The 19,558-nt window shown below is 30.8% G+C and overlaps 4 protein-coding genes across 7 annotated transcripts; 3 read left to right on the forward strand and 1 right to left on the reverse strand.

Moving 5' to 3' along the window:
* The first annotated feature begins 3,411 nt into the window (after positions 1 to 3,411).
* Positions 3,412 to 7,740, forward strand: LOC137836003 (uncharacterized). Of its 4 annotated transcripts, XM_068644796.1 has the most exons (11): positions 3,563 to 3,750; positions 3,842 to 3,903; positions 4,083 to 4,153; positions 4,375 to 4,489; positions 5,683 to 5,719; positions 5,815 to 5,884; positions 6,004 to 6,108; positions 6,978 to 7,128; positions 7,218 to 7,300; positions 7,377 to 7,470; positions 7,557 to 7,740. In XM_068644796.1, exons 3-11 carry the CDS (start codon positions 4,132 to 4,134, stop codon positions 7,639 to 7,641), a joined length of 762 nt encoding a protein of 253 aa, XP_068500897.1. In that variant the 5' UTR covers positions 3,563 to 3,750; positions 3,842 to 3,903; positions 4,083 to 4,131; the 3' UTR covers positions 7,642 to 7,740. The 4 variants fall into 4 exon arrangements, with proteins under 4 accessions (XP_068500900.1, XP_068500898.1, XP_068500897.1 ...); XM_068644799.1 differs by lacking the exons at positions 3,563 to 3,750; positions 3,842 to 3,903 and adding an exon at positions 3,412 to 3,462; XM_068644797.1 differs by lacking the exon at positions 3,842 to 3,903 and having other exon boundaries at positions 3,533 to 3,610.
* Positions 7,741 to 7,767: 27 nt separating this feature from the next.
* On the reverse strand, positions 7,768 to 8,857 carry LOC137836004 (late embryogenesis abundant protein 2-like). Its single transcript, XM_068644800.1, has 2 exons — positions 8,729 to 8,857; positions 7,768 to 8,275 (listed from the first exon to the last, which is right to left on the reverse strand). The coding sequence occupies exons 1-2, from the start codon at positions 8,780 to 8,782 to the stop codon at positions 7,910 to 7,912; spliced, it is 420 nt and encodes a 139-aa protein (XP_068500901.1). The 5' UTR covers positions 8,783 to 8,857; the 3' UTR covers positions 7,768 to 7,909.
* Positions 8,858 to 11,418: 2,561 nt separating this feature from the next.
* Positions 11,419 to 15,595, forward strand: LOC137836012 (uncharacterized). Its single transcript, XM_068644814.1, has 8 exons — positions 11,419 to 11,926; positions 12,022 to 12,321; positions 12,407 to 12,622; positions 13,718 to 13,869; positions 14,495 to 14,653; positions 14,795 to 14,875; positions 14,960 to 15,014; positions 15,094 to 15,595. Exons 1-8 carry the CDS (start codon positions 11,816 to 11,818, stop codon positions 15,301 to 15,303), a joined length of 1,284 nt encoding a protein of 427 aa, XP_068500915.1. The 5' UTR covers positions 11,419 to 11,815; the 3' UTR covers positions 15,304 to 15,595.
* Positions 15,596 to 18,143: 2,548 nt separating this feature from the next.
* On the forward strand, positions 18,144 to 19,523 carry LOC137834550 (RNA-binding protein involved in heterochromatin assembly dri1-like). The gene is made up of 2 exons (XM_068642575.1): positions 18,144 to 18,532; positions 19,448 to 19,523. Exons 1-2 carry the CDS (start codon positions 18,231 to 18,233, stop codon positions 19,521 to 19,523), a joined length of 378 nt encoding a protein of 125 aa, XP_068498676.1. The 5' UTR covers positions 18,144 to 18,230.
* Positions 19,524 to 19,558: the final 35 nt, after the last annotated feature.

The raw sequence follows: 19,558 nt of genomic DNA on the forward strand, positions 1-19,558 counted from the left end.
TTTTAAAGGCAGAAAATTAAAGGTGTTGTGTTTCTATAACTTTTTAAACAATCTTTTGCTACATGTTTGAGATTTCACACCAAGATATGCCAAAAGTAATATGAATAGGAAAGGCTGCAAGGCGTGGTGCAGGTTGTGCTTTTCCATATAATTTTTTTATAAATGTTTAGAATGTTGAAGTCATTAAGTCAATCATATATAAAGGTAAGTTCTTTCTCACATATCATTCTATATTACAATAAAGTTAACAAGGCAATAATAAATAAATAAATTTCCATTTTAAAATGAGTATAGAAAAAAGTAGCATCTTTTCCCACCAAGTTAAGCATGGTTTCAATATATAAAATCCTCCTTTTTTGTTTTAATACATGAAATTGTTTGGTTTATTCTCATCCAAAAACTTTTGAATGACAAAAAGTGAAGCTAGAATCTAGCATGCCTAGTCAATAGGCCATAGATAAGGCCTTCCCCTCTTGGTTTAGATCATGATCTTTGTTTTCATAAGTCAAAATAAATAAATAAATATAAGTATTTTAAAAATATTTCAACCTTATTATAAAAAAAAAAAAGTCATAAAGAATCCTCGTAACATTTTAAAAAATTGACTTTTTATATTGGTACTCCTAAAAATCCAAATGATAATGATAAAGCTAATTAGTAATACAAAAGGGATGTTTAAATTAAAAATCTAACATTAAAATCTTTATAAGGTGAAATTATATATTTGTGGTTGGTTTGATAGTGATCTGATAGCAAGTGGTTTGTCCAATAAATTTTAATTAAGATAGATTTTAAATAACTATGATACCATATTAAAAAATAGATTTTAAGTCTAATTTAACCTTATAAAATCGACATATAAAATGATATTTATAGTTTTATATTGTGAAATATGATTGTTTCTAGCCGAAATCCAATACTTATGAAAGTTTTGAAAATGGTTAAGTTTTTTTTTTTTTTTAAGGTGAATGCAGAATTTGGCATTGAATCTCACTTAAATTAACTTATACTCTCTTGAGAAGACATTGGTGTGTGTAGAATTTGTGGTTTGGGTTAAATTTTTTATAAAAAAAATCATGTTTTTGTTGATGAAGCAAAGAATTTTGGTATGTGCATGCCAGCTTGTAGCAAATGAGATCTGGAAAAAATAGAGTAAAGATTTAAGATTTAGAAGTTTTTCAATTGTGTACTCAATTATGTTCCCTTTACTGAAAAGCTTTACCTATTTTGAGCCTCCCAATCTTAAAGATGAGAGTACTTTAATCTCCAATAACAAGCTAGTGCCAACACCATCTCTTGTCTCCTCATAACACAAACGCTCCTCCTTCTACTATTCTTTTTTTAATGCATTTTCAACCCTTTCTCTTTTTCACAAAAAAAAAAAATTCACTCTTATATATTTTTATTTCGAGGTTAATTTCAATTTAACAAGAAGGAAAACTTCATCACAAAACAAGACTAATACCTTAAATTTTAATAATCATCCGTCATCACTTGAACAGTGGAATAAGACTTTAAGTATAACAAAATTCTCCCTTTGAGAATTTAACTGTGCTAAGTCAAACTCAAAGTTATTTCGGTTTAATTGGAATAATTTCATGTCAATTGATTCACACGAGTGGTGGTAAATTAATGAAATTTTCCTTATCCGTCTCTAATTTATTTATATAAAATGTATAATTTAAAAAAAAATAGTAATGCATATTTGTTTTTGACAAGGAAGTGAGCCTTTTTTTATTATATTATTTAGATTTTCAATCAAGAGGTGCAAAAGCAAAATAGTTTTCGTGGAATTCCTAAAGAAATATCTTTATTACTAAAGCAGACAAGTTTAAAGCCACAGCAGTTAAAAGAAACAAAAAAAGTGTTACACATTTTTATTGTTGGATCGTGTGTTAGGACAAAAGTAGTGAATGAATGAGAACTATAAACATTCATTCACTTTTTTAAGTCCAAACTTGCCTATGTTATAAAGGATAACTCACGTGTTATAGTTCTAACTATTAATTTATGATGAAAATCTCACATCGACTAGAGATTAGAATATTTATAGTATATACGTGGGTGCAAACCTCAGTTTAAAAGTCGATTTTATAAGATTAAGTTAGACTTAGTTTACTTCTTAATATGGTATCAGAGTCATTTTGAGTTTATCTTAACGAATGTTTGTTGATCTTATCAGGTCACCCGACTGTTATTTCATATATATATATATGCAAATCTCACTTAAAAGTCAATTTTATAAGATTGAATTAGACTTCTTAATAAGTTATGTAGTGTTTTGATTACTAGACTAACAATCTTCATCATATATCATGAAAGTTTTGACACTAGGTAAAAGAATTTGGTCCATGACTCACGAGTTTTCCATAGCTTGATGACATCTCCCATCTTGAACTTTTCATGTTAGTTCAAAGTCTCCATCAATGCAAGCAATGAATGGTGGTAAAAGTAGATAGTGGACAGAAGGAAGATTTCCAAGTAAGCTTGCATAAAAGTTGAATTTTATAGGGGGACACACATAGTGGTGCACAATGAATGTACTCATTATAACCTATGCATGGTCATCTACCTCAGTAAACCTCAAGTTTATCTTCTTCAGCCTCTGATGTATGTTAGGTGCACCTTTCACTTTGCAATTAATATCATATTACTGTTGTTTTGAGAATCAAAGCTGCAAATATTTGCACAACTTATAGAGATGGAGAAACGAGAAAGTCATATCATATACCAATAAAATAAGATGATGAGTGAGATGTAATTGGAGTCCACTAAGACCCTAGCTAACTGACAAAACAAAACATATGCAAAAGTAAAAATTATGCTTATAGTTCATCACATTGAGACTTAATAAACAATGGGCTTACCTCTGTTATGTTTCCTAAGATTCCTTTTGGGGAAGATCATGACTTTAACTTCTGTATTTTGATATTCTAAATGTCTGCTAAACAGATGAAGTTTTTTGTTAAGAGTGAACTTTAAGCCTAACTCAACTTCATAAAATCGGCTTATAAGATGAGGTTATAAGGTGATGTAGGATCTTACACCGGCTACTAACTCGTCATGTGTGGAAATATATGTTATGCATGATCTGATAACGATCCGATAGTGGTTGACAAGATAAATCCAATAAGCTCTCGCTACGATAGACTTTAAATGGTTCTGATACCATGTTAAGGAGTGGACAACCTAACTCAACTCCATAAAACAAGCTTATAAGGTGAGGTTTGCATTCACTTATAAGGTGATGTGGGATTCCAACAGTTTTAGAAGGTTATTTTTCACCTAAATGGGTAAAAGAGAAGCTTTGTTACCATTATTATTTATCATTATGCTTTAGACCAGGTTTATAGCCTTTAGACTTGTTTTTTTTCATGTGTATAGATAAATAAAACTCTTCTTTGGGTGGGGTTAGAACAACTTTGATTAGTGGCAAGCAAGAAAACAACAAAAAAAAGGAAGGTTAGAACGAAAAGCTTACTTACTTTTTGTTGTCAATTCTAATTTGAAATCCCTGCTAAGTTCCATAGATTAATTATCATATCCCGGGTACAAGAAAGAAGAGGCAAATACCAATAAACTTCAGTTCCTTTTACAAGTGCAGTTCTTGGTGATTTCCATTTTTTTTCTTGAGTTCCTTTTAGTGGGAAAAAATTGAAAGAACTTTAATTTGAGGTTAATGGTTATCCATCAATCATGCAGAAAATCATAAACAAATGAATGTGAAAAGATTTGTTTTTACAAACTAAGGTTATTCTTCATTGTTTCAGTGATATTTCTTTTGTGGTTATTTTTTGGCCATTTCTCACTCTATGTGAGAGTGAAGAGCTCTCTCTTGTAGTTGTGCAGCTTAGAAATGGATGATTGTGTTATTCTATGCTTTGATTCTCTGTGCTCATAAAGGTTTCCTTCTTTTGTCCTTGTCTTTGTCTCTCACCTTTTCATGGATACCCTTCTAGACTGTTGCAGCATCACTATATATACATTGCAATGCATATTCACACGTTTCATTCCAACTCTACCATACCCTTTTGGGTGTAAAGGGGCATCACCATCCTACATTTTCTTCATATTCATTGCAGTTGTAGTAGCTGGGGTGCTTCTGCTTCACCAATTACTTCAAACAGTAAAATGAGTCATGCAATGGGCTCTGGTTTGTTCTTTTTCTCCACTTCATAGTCCTTTATCCTTCCTTGCATCTACTATGAATTAGTCTTTAGATTTCTATCACTTGATTATAGGACCTTCTCTGTTCTGTTTTTATCTGTTATGTAAACCATTTGGTATACTATTTTCCTCTGGTTTCCTGCATTACTCACTATCTCCAAACTGAATATGCCATTGACTACTATGTTTTCTTTCTTAAAATTGCAGGCAGTAGAACCACTCTAAGAACTTTTGAGTTTGGAAAGACATATGTAGTGAGACCCAAAGGAAAACACCAAGCCACTATAATTTGGTTGCATGGTCTTGGTGACAATGGTTTGAGGTATGGATGCCATCATAGGCCATTCTAATGTTGTCACAACAATTACTTGTTCATTGTCCTATATTTGCTTTTCTTCTTGGTGGATCCTTTCACTTCTCTTTTCCTTTCTACCTCTCATTATAATCTTTAATGTTCTCTGATGAGTGTTAATATGTTGACAACCTTGTACCAGATTACAATTCACACAACTGTACCAGATTAAAGCTGTCAAAAGAAACTATTTTTGTTGAAATGCAGCAATTTTGTATTGACATTTGGACTCTGGTGTAGGATTATTGACATATGAGCACTCTTTTTAATATTATACCTTTTTCTTCACCCAACCTCTCTTTTTCCTTTTCTTTTTCACTATTCTCTCTAGTGGCACATGTGAATGAATTATTTCATGTTGAATTTTCACACAATTCAACACGTGAAATGTTTTTGCCTATTTCTATATATAGACTCTAAATATGTGGGTCATGAATCATAATTAACATTGGTTGACATCATGAGTACTAAGATAGACACAAATTTTTCACATGACCATGTCTCATGAAAATGCAACATTAGAATATTCATTGCTGAATCCCCACTCCCATCCTCCACCTTCACAATCTCAACTTCCATCAAGCTCTCATCAAGGAGTTTAAAGGCTGGATCCAGCTTTCACTTCTTTCCAATCTAAAACCTTTGTACTATTCTTTTTCTTTTTTGACAGGATAATGTATTACATGAATCAAAACTGGTACATTCTAGTAATGCTCATTACAGTGTTTACTATGTTCATGAAAACACCATTGAGTTTGAACATTTCAAAACAGTGTCATGCTAAAGTGGGGGAAGTTTTAAACTTCCTGTGTTACACATTCCTTTTCCATGCATGGTTGAGTGCTTTATTCTAACAATGTTATCAAGCAAACCTTGGCTCCTAATGGATGTGTTATATTTACTTTCTTATATAAAACTTTCATATCATTAAACTTTCATATTCGACATCACTATGTAACGCGGCATCACTAAACTTTCTTATTCGACATCACTTTTCATATTCGACATCATTATGCAACGTGACATCACTAAACTTTCATATTCGACATCACTATGCAACGCGACATCACTAAACTTTCATATCCGGCGTCACTATGCAACAATTGTGTTATATTTACTTATCAGTGACATTCTTATCTGATCTTAAGCTTTGTTTATTGTAGCTCATCTCAGCTTTTGGAATCCCTTCCACTCCCAAATGTAAGAACTTTATACATTGAATCAGTTTGAGGTTAACTTGATTCAATTAGTTTGTTTTTGCGCCAATATTTCCAAATCCAATTGACATGATGCAGATAAAATGGATTTGTCCAACTGCCCCCACCCGTCCTGTGGCCATACTTGGTGGTTTTCCATGCACAGCATGTATGACATACATAAACTTTTCTGTTGCTACCCTTTTTGAATCAAATCATCACTATGTAATCTGAGACTTTTGTAGTCATGAAAAAGAACTGTAATTTGCTTAGTGGGTCATTAATCAGGGTTTGATGTGGGAGAACTTTCAGAAGATGGCCCAGATGATTGGGAGGGTTTGGATGCCTCAGCAACTCACATTGCTAACTTGTTGTCAACAGAGCCTGCTGATGGTAAACTCTCAAGACCATATAACATCAATTTAGACATCAAGTTTTTTTGCAATTTTACAATGTCCCACAACATCATTTCCGTTTTATGATTAGTTAAGAAAATTGATTAATCTCTGTTTTATTAATAACGTCCATTTATCTTTAACTTTGAAATAGGTTTCTTTTTTCTTTAAACATATATAGAGTTCCTAGATAGATATTAGAGCATTTTATAACATATAAGTGAATGGAAACTTCATTTTATAAGTCGGTTTTATAAGATTGAGTTAGTTTTAAAATTCACTTCTTAATATGGTATAAGAGTCATTTAGATTTATAATCTATCCTAACGAGAGTTTGTTGAACTTATCATACCACTTATTATTGAACCATACATAAATATATAGTATTATGCATGAGTTAATCTTAATGTAAAAAGTGCTATCAGAGTCATTTAAATTTATTGTCTATCATGACGAGAGAGTTGGTTAGACTTATCAGATCACTTATTATTGAGTTAAGTTTGTTAGACTTATCAGATCACTTGTTATTGAACCATGCATAAATATATAGTCTTACACACAAATTAGACTTGATCTATTGAACCATGCATAAATATATAGTCTTACACACGAATTAGACTTGTTAGATCACTTGTTATTGAACCTTGCTAATTAGACTTATTAGATCACCATAGTCATACACAAGAATTAGACTTATCAGATGAACCATTATGCATAAATATAGTCTTAATTTTTAAAGTAAGAAGTGTGTTAGAAATATAGAGATTAAAATATATAATTGAATGGAAAACTTTATAATTTTGTAAGGTTAGGTTGAGATACGTTTGAAAGATTTATTTTGTTAAACAATGAATAATTATGTGATAGTGAAAGTTGCTATTGGAGGCTTCAGCATGGGTGCAGCAATAGCCCTATACTCTGCAACTTGTTTTGCCATAGGAAGGTATGGAAATGACATTCCCTACCCTGTCAATCTAAGAACAGTGGTTGGACTCAGTGGTTGGCTTCCCGGATCAAGGTATGCTCTAAAACTATTTCTTTCACTCATTTCACAGTTTCCTAACAATTCCACAACACTCCACACACTAATTCACATGCTACTTCTAGGACCTTAAGGAACAAGATAGAAGTATCACATGAAGCAACACGAAGAGCAACTTCATTGCCCATTTTGCTGTGCCATGGAATCAGTATGCATCATTAAACCAACAAGTTCAGTCATTTTTCTTGCTGGATTCCAATGTTCTTGCTTTGTACCATTTGTAGGTGATGATGTAATCCTTTACAAATATGGTGAAAAATCAGCTCAATCTTTATGCTCTGCAGGGTTTCGATATGTTGCATTCAAATCCTATGAAGGGTAATGAAATCATCCCTCTAATTGCTCTAATTGGTGATGAATTAGTTGAAGAATGTGTTCATCTTTTGTGTCTGTGATGTGTGCAGGCTTGGTCATTACACAATTCCCAGAGAGATGGATGAGGTTTGCACTTGGCTTAGTTCAAGGTTGGGCCTTGAAGGCTCCTCATAAGTCACTTAGTAAATATTATTTCTCACATTTTATTTTCTCAGCCCTTTTTGTAATGTTCCTCAACAATATAATATATGTATTTCCCACATTATATTTCTACTTTTGTTTATTATTCTAATTAAGAGATTATAACAATAACAAGTTTTATTTATATAAACATAGGATATAGTTAATATTGTAAATTTAAGGCGAATTGAACATAGTTGAAGGATAATAGCAGCTTATTTAAAAAGTGATGCTGCAAAAAGTGATGTGGTGTAGATAGTAACTAATTTCTGTGATGGGCTTCATCGTTCTGGCCCAGCCCAAGAGTTTGCTTCACGGCTTCTGTTGCACCTTGGGCCGCGCCCTTCACCTTCTCCCCTGTCTGCTGCAGGAAGCCTTGGGTGTTGTCCTTCCCTGATTGGGCCGATTCCTTCGTTGACTGGCCCATCTGTGAGGCCTTCCCTTGAGCAGCATCTTTGTTCTGTTGGGTCTTCTCCTTTGCCGCTTGGGAAGTGTCGGAAGTTTTGTCCTTCACAGCATGGGCCGTTTGTTGGGCCTTATCCTTCGCAGATTGGGCCATATCCTGGGCCTTGTCCTTTGCAGCTTGGGCCTTATCCCCAATATTGCCCACAGTCTGCTTGGTCTTTTCCTAGATCACCAAACAAAAACAGATTATATAAAGTCTCTTCCTGCACCTCTACACTTTTCTTCTTGCACCCCTACATTCTTCAAAAATACCAAAATTATCCTTTAGATGTTTTAGATGTTTCCAGAATAGTGGTTCTATAAGCCAAAGATGTTCCAGAATATATCTTTTCCATAACACATTTTTTTTAGTACCGGAACACATTACACTCTGAAAGTCATTTTTCTAAAGGGGGCAAAACAGTCTTTTCTGAAAGTGAAGGGTGAAAGTGAGGGGGTGCAGGAAGAAATTTGTAGAGGTGCAGGAAGAAGTTGCCTAAAAGAAACATACAGACCCAGTTTAAAATATTAATTATAAATTAAAAAAGGCCTAAAACAATATTAAATATACAATTTTTTTTTTTTGAACATTGGAAGCATGAATGGTAGAGAAAAAAAGATGAAAAATGGTTGATACCTCAGTTCGGCCCTTGGTTTCACCAGCACCGTAGCTTTGGTTATGGGATGCCATGTTTTCTTCAATCTCTATCTTTTTTTCTTTTTTTTTTCAACTCACTTTTGACTGTGTTTGAGTTGCTTTCTTTTCTGTCTATTTATAGCGCTTCGTGCCTTTTGTGGTACTGACACGTGTCCATCTTCGTGACACGTCTAAGGCACGTGCCACTCTTAAAATCGAGTGCCTTTTACTACCTTTCCATGCAGGGAATGAGCCTGTGGATTTTCGCCACGTGCTACAATCTCAAAGAAGACAGATAAGGAACAGAGAATAGAGACAAAAATGTTTTATTTTAAATAAGTCGGATCATACTCGAACACACCTTTAAATTATGTGTTTATCGGACACGACATTCGTAGATATATATAAAACATGTGAAATTCAAAAAGTATTTGTTAGATTTATAATAATTGTAGTACGGTTCTAACATAATTATAAAATTGAAAAATATATTAATTTTTTAAAATTTAAATTTTATTGTATAAATTGTTATTATGATTATAAAAATAAAAAACAAATTTTTATGAATCCATCATGAAAACATCTTTTTTTCCAAAAAATAATCTGAAGCATACTTGTGCACATAAATCCTTATTGTCAATTTATATAATTCATAATTATATAATATATAGATTTGTGTTCCGTATCCTACATTTTAGAGACTTTACGTATCTTGTATCCGTGTCGTATCAGTGTTTGTGTTTGTATTCCAAAGGTCATATCTCATATCAATTACAGATATTTTATAATATATAAGAAAGTAAAAATTCATCTAATTTTACAAGATTGAATTAATTTAAAATTTACTTTTTAACATGATATCATAAATCAGAGTTTGTTGATGTTGTGAGATTATTCATTATCAAACTACTTATAAATATATAATTTTATTTATGAATTTAAGACTCTCGAAGAGTGTGTTAGAGATTTTACATTGATTAATTAAGGATAAAAGCATTTTATATCACCTTATAAATTAATTTTACAGATTAAATTAAAATTAAAAATTTTCTTCTTAATACCTCTTATACATGTATGTTAGTATGAAAATAAATAGAAATTTTGATTTAAAATAAATAATATATAGAAATTATACTTTAATAATAATATATAGAAATTTATTTAAAATAAATAAATATAAAATATGAGACTTTCTATTTATTTATTAAAAATTATTAACTTGTAAAATATACACATTTATAATTCGGTCAAAGGAAAATATCACAGATAAATGGTAGAAAATGAATTAATCAAACTGCTCTTTTGCTTGAGTTAATGAGTCTGATATGAATAAATTTCGTGCTTATCTTTAATTGTGCAACTAAGCTTAAAATGCCGGAATTTAATTTAAAGCTTAGTTAAATTTTAAGTTCACAATAAATTTAGATACTTTTAATCACATTCTTTTAAAAAATTATTCTATTGAATATTTAAATTTTGTATAGTTAGTTGAATTTGTTGTGCATCGTTATTAATTACATTTCTATATGTAAAAAGTAAAAAATAGTTTAATTAAATTTTAACTTCTTTCATAAATGTAAGTATTTTTAATTAAGTTATTGTGAAAAAATGTGTTCTATTATATTGAATGCTCAAAATTTTAATATTCAATTAAATCTGTACCTTCAATTGGTTAATATAACCATTTGATTTTAGAGTTTCGAATAAAATACCATAAATTTGAACAACAAGACAAATAAAATTCAGAACCCTAATTATTTATATAAAAATAGTATAACTTGATTTTATAAATTAAATAATAAAACAAAATTCAAATCAAGACATAAAATAAAAACAATGAGGATTTTGGATTTTTTTTTTCAGTATTTTACCAGAGATTATAAAATTAAACTATTCATCTCCAATTAATGATAGAAATGTTATTATTAGTAAAATAGTTTTTAATATTTATACAAAAAGAAAATTATTGCATTTTTCATAAAAGTATATAATTTTATGACAAAAAGTATATTCAAATTATAATTGTCTGTATAAATTTTTATTGACGACATTAAATTTAATTTCAAAAGTAAATATATAATTAAATACATAATATGCTGTTTGATATTCTCATTTAAAAAAATCAATATTTTTTTTTCAAAACATGTCCATTAAAGGTATCCTAAGGAAAAAAAAATGTATTTCTTCATTCTAATGAAGCAACCTACTCTTTCAATAAACAATGGCTTTGGAATTGAAAAATAATTAATTCAATAACAAGTTAGACAGAAAACAGTGAATTTGATAAGGTTAAATAATCTGTATTAGTTTATGATTCAGAATTTGTTTGTGTTCTACAGCATTTATTAAATAATCTGGGATGATTTGTATTATGAGAAATGCTTGTCTTAACCGATATGGAAAAATTAGGTAAAATTATGTATTATTTTGAAAAAAATCATGTGGTGGTGATAAATTTGTTAATTTATCTATATTCATAAAACGTATTTTTATTATTTTTTTTAGAGTTATTTATTAATAAATATAAATTAATTATATATATTTTTGTTGATATATGTATTTTTGTCTAATTTTCTATTTTATTGTATTTTTTTTAAATTTGTTTCATGAAGTTGCAGATGATTGTTAATTAATGTGTAGCTCAGGTGTAAAGTTTCGTAATAAATGAGAGTAATATTTTTTTTTCATGTGGTAGCGGAAAATTGTTAATTGATGTTTGAGTCTAGTTGAGATGTCAAGCTTTTAAAAAAAATAGTAAAAATATAAGATGATTACATAACTAAACTTGATCAGTGTAAAAAATTGTGTTGCTGTGATAATTTATTTTCACAAATGAAACATTTATTAAATTTGCATTTACCGATTTACAGTAACATTAGGGTATTGCTGCGTGATGAAAAAAAGAATTATGAATTAGGAAGTAAGAAGAAGAAGAAGAAGAAGAAGAGAAGGTGAAGTGTTTGTTTGTGTTGCAGTGGTTTTCGAGTGAGGGTCAGAGAAGAAAGATAAAGAAAGAAGAGAGAGGAAATCGGAATCGGTGGGTCTAAGAGTATTGAAGAGAAGAACAAAGAATCAATTGAATCGAAAATGTCTCTAACCAGCGTCAAAATGTCGGAAGAAGTGTGGTTGAGTTGCGTCACTCATGCATTGTCCACTGAGACCGAAGAGATTATGGGTCTTCTTCTTGGGGACGTTCAGGTAATTTAACCTAACATCGCTTTTTTCTGTTATCAAGTCAATTGAAGATAAACGCAGCACGAACTTTGATTGATTATTGTGATGGATTGATTCAGCATTCGAAAAACGGGAACGTCACGGCATTGATTTGGGGAGCGTCGCCGCAGACGAGGTCTGATCGGCGGAAGGATCGAGTGGAAACCAACCCTGAGCAGTTGGCGGCGGCTTCTGCCATGGCTGACAGAATGACCACCGCCACTGGAACTACCACAAGGGTAATTGGTTGGTACCATTCGCACCCGCACATTACAGTTCTCCCTTCCCATGTTGATGTACGCACCCAGGCAATGTATCAGCTTCTTGACTCGGGATTTATTGGCTTGATTTTTTCCTGTTACAGTGAAGATGTAAACAAGGTTTGTCTTCAATGCATGGCCAAAACATTCTTCAATTCTAGATTTTCGTTAAGTTTATCGTCGTGTACCTTTGGACTGTGTTCAGGTAGGCAGAATTCAAGTAATTGCTTTCCAGTCATCTGATGGGAAGCAGAATCACATACCGAGACCTATACCGTTGTCTCCTATAAATAGAAGCCCTGTTATTGATATTGATTCATCGCCAAGTTCCTCAGAGAATTTATCAATACGACCTGGTTACTTCAAGGCAGAGAACTCTGTGCAGGACACCGGTGATTCAACAGGTGTTGGTGCTAGTAAGGTATAATTTTTCATATCTCAACATGATTTAAACTTTGGTATGCTGTGCTGGTGGTTGGTCGTAGAATAGATGGTGGTATTTAGAATGCTTATTATGCTTGAATGTAAAATTAAAAAAATGATGCAGCTTACAGACATTGTAATTTCTTTATTTGTTTTCTGCTTTTCAGTCCCAAGTTTAAACCAATCTCTAGATGATTTGAAAAGGCTAAAATACCAACATGACCGAATGGTTTTTAGTGTCCACCTCCATTGGTGTTTTTGTGGTGTATTCATTCATATCATGACAAAGTTTTCGATGCAAGATACTTGAACCAACAAGCTTTAGAATCCCATTTTCTTTTCAGAATATGAAATGAAGCTATTGGATTCAGTGTTTGGAACTGGGACTAAATGGGTAGTAGGATCCATTGATGGATTGGAGTCAGTTAGTATTAGGAATATACGTAGTAGTAATTCTGCATTGGTTCTGTATTAGAAACTGCATGATTGCAGTTATTCATAGAAAATATTAGATTTAAGTGGGTTAGGAAGGATCTACTGATGGGTTGGAGGCAGATGGTATTAGGTGTATGTATACATGGGATATAAAATAACTTATGTTGTATTAGTAATTCTGCATTAGTTCTGTATGGGAAACTGTTTAGTGGCTGGTATCATAGAAATTAGCAGTTGTCAGTTACGTATTAAAATTATATCTAGTAATAGTGGGTGTGTATTAAGAAAGTGTACTGTTATTTGCAGCTTGTGAGCAGGGAGCACTCTCTATTAGAGACTTTTGTCTCTGGGACAACAAGAAAACTGTTGTATTGTGTATGATTAAGCCACTCGATATTGTATTTTATCATTTTGTGTTTTATCATAGAACCACCCTTGGCATGAGTCCAATCTGCATTTCTTTTCTGAAAATTGTTTTACTTGAAGTTTCCTATTATGACTGGTTCTTGTGTATACCTTTTGTTGATATGGCAGATTATGATAAAACATGAACTCTCGGTCCTATCAATAAAACTAGTTTTTTTTTTCTGTACTGGATAAAATTACTGCAGTGTGTTTTCTTTTTTTTAGGACTTATACAATTATATATTTTTGCTAGGACGGGGGGAGATCAGACTTGGGGAATTTCTTTGCTAATGCTGATGCCAACTACCATCCCAAAAATTCAGACGCTAATATAGTTGATGTTGATCCCATGGATATGTCAGAAAGTATGCAAGAGGCCATGCATCGTTCAAATTTGGAAATGAGGTACAGAATATTGACAAGTGTGAAATGCACCACTAATATTTTTTTCATTTATAAACGTATAGTTTAGGCTTATTTTTGGTATTTGGATTCTGTGGTGTCCTCTTGATACATAAGGGAACACGGGGCTGCTGTTTCATATTTAAAGCCTCAAATCTCAGGTGATTTGATAAGATTAAAGATATCTGCTAGGTATTTGCCAATAAAGACAAACACAAAGAAGAAAGAGGGGAAGACCTCAGTATCCATTTATGTTCTGAACAATAGTTGGTTTCCTTTGGCACATAAATTATAGCTTGTCTTCAAAATATTTCCTCTAATTCTTTTCAGGGATGATTCCCGTTTTGTTGTCTAGGCTTTCCTTAACTTGCTACACTATAAATTATCTATTAATAAAACACAGGAGATGGAGATAGACATTCATCATGTGGATGATTGTCAATCTCGGTGTTGGTTGAATGATAAATGGAAGCTATAACTGTAGAACAACTCTTTAGTTTAAAACAATAGCACCCTTTTCTGCATTCTTTGTATTATTATTGGTCAGGTCAACCTTGCTTAATCATTTGAGATTGACAAGATAGTTTCTCAGTCTTGGGTTTTAAAAAATATCGTTTATTGGTTTCAGTGGTGCAGCGTTTGTAAGAAGAGAGATTCCCCTTTATGTTGTGCCAGCCTCGTCTTTAACCAACCTTGATTCGCCGTTATCATCATACGCAGATCTGCAACATGTACTATTTGAAGAGGAACGAAATGCATATAATCAAGCCATCTTACAAAATATGAGGTGATAATTTGGTAAACTATATTCTCATTCTTGATACTTCAACGAACTGTCTTTAATTTTCTTGTTTACTTGCTTTAATTATATATCATCCTTTTTGTAGTGTCTTTAATTTCTGATGTACCTTTTGTTTGTACTCTGCAGGGATGGGAAAGTTCATCCTCTGACTTTTATACACCACACTTCTACTTATCAGGCTTCCTTGTGCAAGTTGATTGAATACTGGTCAGAGCAAAATGTCCTTTTTCGAGTTCCTACTTATTTTCTTTTACTTCTCCAATAACAATTTACTACTTTCTGACTTTACAGTTTAAGTCCTGCAATAAGTGCACTTCAAGATCGACTGAGAGATAATGAAATTCGGGTATTTATCAAAATTAAAGTTGCATCATGATAGTTATCAGTTCTAAACATTTATTGCACCTATATGTTGTATATGACAGTTATCAGTTCTGAATGAAGAAGCCAAAAGTCTGGAGGCTGAGGCATATAACAGAGGGAACGAAGCAAGTACAGGATCTCCTCGTCAAGTTGCATCTCCTGCAAATCGAGGAGGTTCCTCTCCTGGTCTGAGAAATTTGCAAGGTTCACCTGAATCATCCGGTTCTAGGAAAGTAGCAAGTCCTGGTAGCCGGAGCAGAAAAGGATATTGAAGAAAAACTCTATTTGAAAGTAAGGCTTCAACCAATATAATCGATGATGATTTACGATGGTTTTCCTAATATGGGATGTTTAATAGGTAGAATGTACATGGAAATGGTACTGCCTCAAGTTGAAATGATGCTAGGTGATGTATTCTGCTAGTAATAGAGTAAAAATGGCGTTTTGGTGATTTCTTTCATTTGGAAGAACACATTGAAATTATCTAATGGTGTCCATGGTTGGATTATAAGATCCTTTTGATAACCAAGATAATTGAGAATTGCCACTATTCCAAAAGTAAAAGATTTTCATGAAAAAGTTATTATTTGTGTATACGCTTTACATGAAAAAGTGTTGCAATAATAATAATAATAAACGATTAATAGTTTATACATATATAATAGGTAAGTGTTTTAGTGATCTGGTACACTTGTCAACACAGTTCTTAATTTGGTAATAGATTAGCCAATTTCATTACTATATTTGGTTATTTAATTTATAAGATAACACGTTGAATTGATTAATGCTTATGTTCAAAAATTGAATTTAAGTAATCAATTTAAAAATAAATCATAACTCTTTCATCTAAGTAAGTTGAGTTGTTCCTTGAAAAAACAGTAAAAATGTAATTTTTTTTAATAAAAAAGGTTTTCAAAGTTAATAAGGAAAAAGGACAAATGAAATAATCCAACACCATAAGATAAATGAAATTTAGATTTTTTTTGGGAAAAAAGAGTTCAAATCTGACACAATAATTATATAATATTGGAAGAATATACAAAAGCTCCGAATGAGCTAATAATTAGGGTGATATACATGCAAAACAATTCTAAATTTAAAATAATATTTATGAAAGGAGTAGAAATATGTAAAATTAAAGAGACCATTTAATTATTTATTTTGAATTCCTTGATTCAAAAGGTTTGTTTATAATATCGTGCTTTATATCAACATAAAATTTAGTATACATAGGGAAGGTTCTCGAACTGTTCAGGTAATCTGAAATAAAATGATAAAGTATTTAGTAAAATGATTAAACTATTAGTTAGTATATAATACTTAAACTACAAACTTGATATAACTCTTAATACACATGTTTATTCTATGTTTTTTATGTTAAGATTTAATGTAAAAAAACATAAGTGTTTCTATGTTTCAAAAATTGAGGGTAAGATATTCTTTTGTGAAAAAATAAACTATTAATAAAAATATTAAAAATGAGTAAAAATAATAAAATGTGTCTTTAAAATTATTTGATTTAATGAAATTAAGGTTTGTTTCTTATAATAAAGGATATGATAAAAGAAAAAGAAATTAGTAAATTTATGAATATTCACCAAGTTGAATAATAGTTAAAAAAGAAAATAAAAAATTGTATGACGAAATAAAGTAATAAAGATTTTTCAAATGAAATAAATCTAAGGACAAGTGAGAGAATAATAAAGATAATTTTTTTAAAATACTTATTAAACTGTGAATGTTATAATAATTTAAAATTATGACAAATATAAGCACAAAGATCGATATAAGATGAACGAGATAAATATATATACTTGTGGCCGAGACTTTATAAACATTATAAAACTTGTGGCCGAGACTTTTTTATAGATTTTCATTATAATTTTCAAATGTATAAATATAATTATAATGTTAAATATAGATTTTTTTTTTAAATGTATAAATAAAGAGGTACCCATTATAGATTCTTTGTATCTCTATCATTATTTGTTGCTGATACTTGTTATAGATTTTTCAACACTTAATGGCTGTAAATTATTTCTTTAATATACTTGAATAATTTTTTTTCCAATTTTTTTTCTTTTTAAAGTATTTCTATATCATAAAAGTGCTTTTAAGTAAGCAATTTAATAAAGTGTGAATTCCTCTAAAGTTGAATGCAAACTTCCAAAAAAGTCAAAAAATGAGTTAAAGCCACAAATTCCAAGATTTGGAAATTTGGATTCCCTTGCCATGTTGGTTGAAATTAAAGTGCTCCTTCAAAAATGCCTTTAACTTTAAACATCCTTGGCTTAGAGAAAAGATTGATAAGGAGAAAGAGGATCTCTATTCCACTTTCTCTGTGAGAAAAAAAAAACCATTTTTTTCACTCCTATGATGTACTTTATTTTAATGCATGAAATCTTGAAACAAAATGAATTGTAAACACACTCCAAAATATTTTGTCCAAAAATAAAGTATATCTATTACAAAGTAAATTTTAATATTAACTTAATTTTATAAAATTAATATATAAGATGAAATTTACACCTATTTATATATTACAAAAAGTTATTATTTCTAATTAAAGTATAATCTCTAAAAATATTTTGTTTTTATAAAAGTTCTTATATTAGACATTACTATAAAACTTGACATCTCAGTTAGAATGACACCTCAAGTAACAATCATCTGTCATCACATAAAAAATATTACTAAAAAAAAGGAAATACAAAAAAAATAGAGAAATTAAATCAAAATCCATGTATTAACAAAAATGGTACATAGGTAATTTATACCTACTAGTAAAAAACTGTAAAAATAATGGATGGAAGCCTATTATACCAATGAAAAAACTATTTTTTTAGAAGGAAAACGATAGTTTAACAAATCTTAAAGTTGTGATGAGTTTAAAAATAAATATATAATAAAAAATATATTTAAAATTAAATGATATAAAAAAATATTAAAATAATAGTACTAGAAGCTTTGTAATATGTTTTATAAAAAATGTGGATTTTCACATATTTACACTTTTTGGAATTCATCCATGCATGGTTTTCTTTTCCTTTTCTTCTTCCTTTTTTAGAATTTATCAAAAAATACTGCGCACACTCCATTCATTCTCTTTTTCTGTGGCCTCTCGTATTATATAAACCATCTTCCTCATCACCACTTCATCTTCTTCATCAGCTTCTGCTTCTTATAGATTGAAGAAACGATGAACAGAGTGGGAGACTGGAAGTGCAGGTGGTGCCAGCACCTGAACTTTGAGAGGCGCGAGTGTTGCCAACGTTGTGGCGGTTTTAAAGGCGGAGAGGGGAAGGATTACGGTGGTTTTGCTGAGTCACATGTTCGACCAGGTGACTGGTACTGTGATGTGTCTAACTGTGCTTCACACAACTTTGCTAGCCGTTTAACCTGCTTCAAGTGTGGTGCTTTCAAGAACACTGCTGCTCACACTTCATCCTCAACACCCTCTTCCAGACCTGGATGGAAGTCTGGTGATTGGATATGTAACAGGTGATCAAGAATAATTGTTTTTCCTCTCGTATTGCAGTTGTATCGTCTGAGTGTGAAACGTATGAATCGCGAAACGGTTCTGTATCGTTGTTTGGATTTATGTGTGAACTAGATCGGATTACTTGAATTTGTTTTATAAAAATCCTATGATATTAATCTAATCTGGTTAGTAATATAACCACTCTTAAAAAGATGGTTGTGATTATTAATTATATTTTTACTTGTTTATATGTTTTATATTATATTTTTTAAATATTTATGAATCTACGAAATTATTCATTATCCAAAATATGAACTCTTTGATTTACGATTCAAATACTATAGGTAGATCTCACATCGATTAGAGATAATGATATTTCATAGTATATAAATAAGTACAAATCTCATCTTATAAGTTGGTTTTACAAAATTAAATTTGTCTTAAGGTTAACTTCTTAATATGATATTAGAACCATGTCTATCCTAACAAGAATTTGTTGGTCTTATCAGACAATTATCGAATCACCTATAATATATAGTCTTACACATGATATCACGAGTCGAGATGTCTCAAGATTAGTTTTATTGTTATGATTTAAGTTTATGGAAAAACTCATTTGCAAGAAAGCGGTGTTGGCATTACACACGTGCAATATGATCTTTGTTGAGTTATACTTTCCTATACTTTTTATAGGGACAATGATACGTTCACAACTCACATTTTTTATACAATCACATTACAACTCTCAATATTATTATTTTAATATTTTTTTTATATCATTTAATTCCAAATTTATCTTTTATTATATATATTTATTTATAAACTCATCACATCAAGAATCATATTCAATTCTTTAAAAAATTATGAAAGTATCATTTTCTTGTTTTTTTTTTATGACAACACATGATTTTATTTTTTTGTTTTTCACTGTGCAGATCAGGATGCAATGAACACAACTTCGCTAGCAGAGTGGAATGTTTTAAATGCTTAGCTCCAAAGGACTTGCACTAGAAATCAGACTATCCCCTTATGTGATTTAACACATG

This window comes from Phaseolus vulgaris, chromosome 5 (assembly GCF_000499845.2).
Source record: "Phaseolus vulgaris cultivar G19833 chromosome 5, P. vulgaris v2.0, whole genome shotgun sequence".
NCBI classification, from domain to species: Eukaryota; Viridiplantae; Streptophyta; class Magnoliopsida; order Fabales; family Fabaceae; genus Phaseolus; species Phaseolus vulgaris.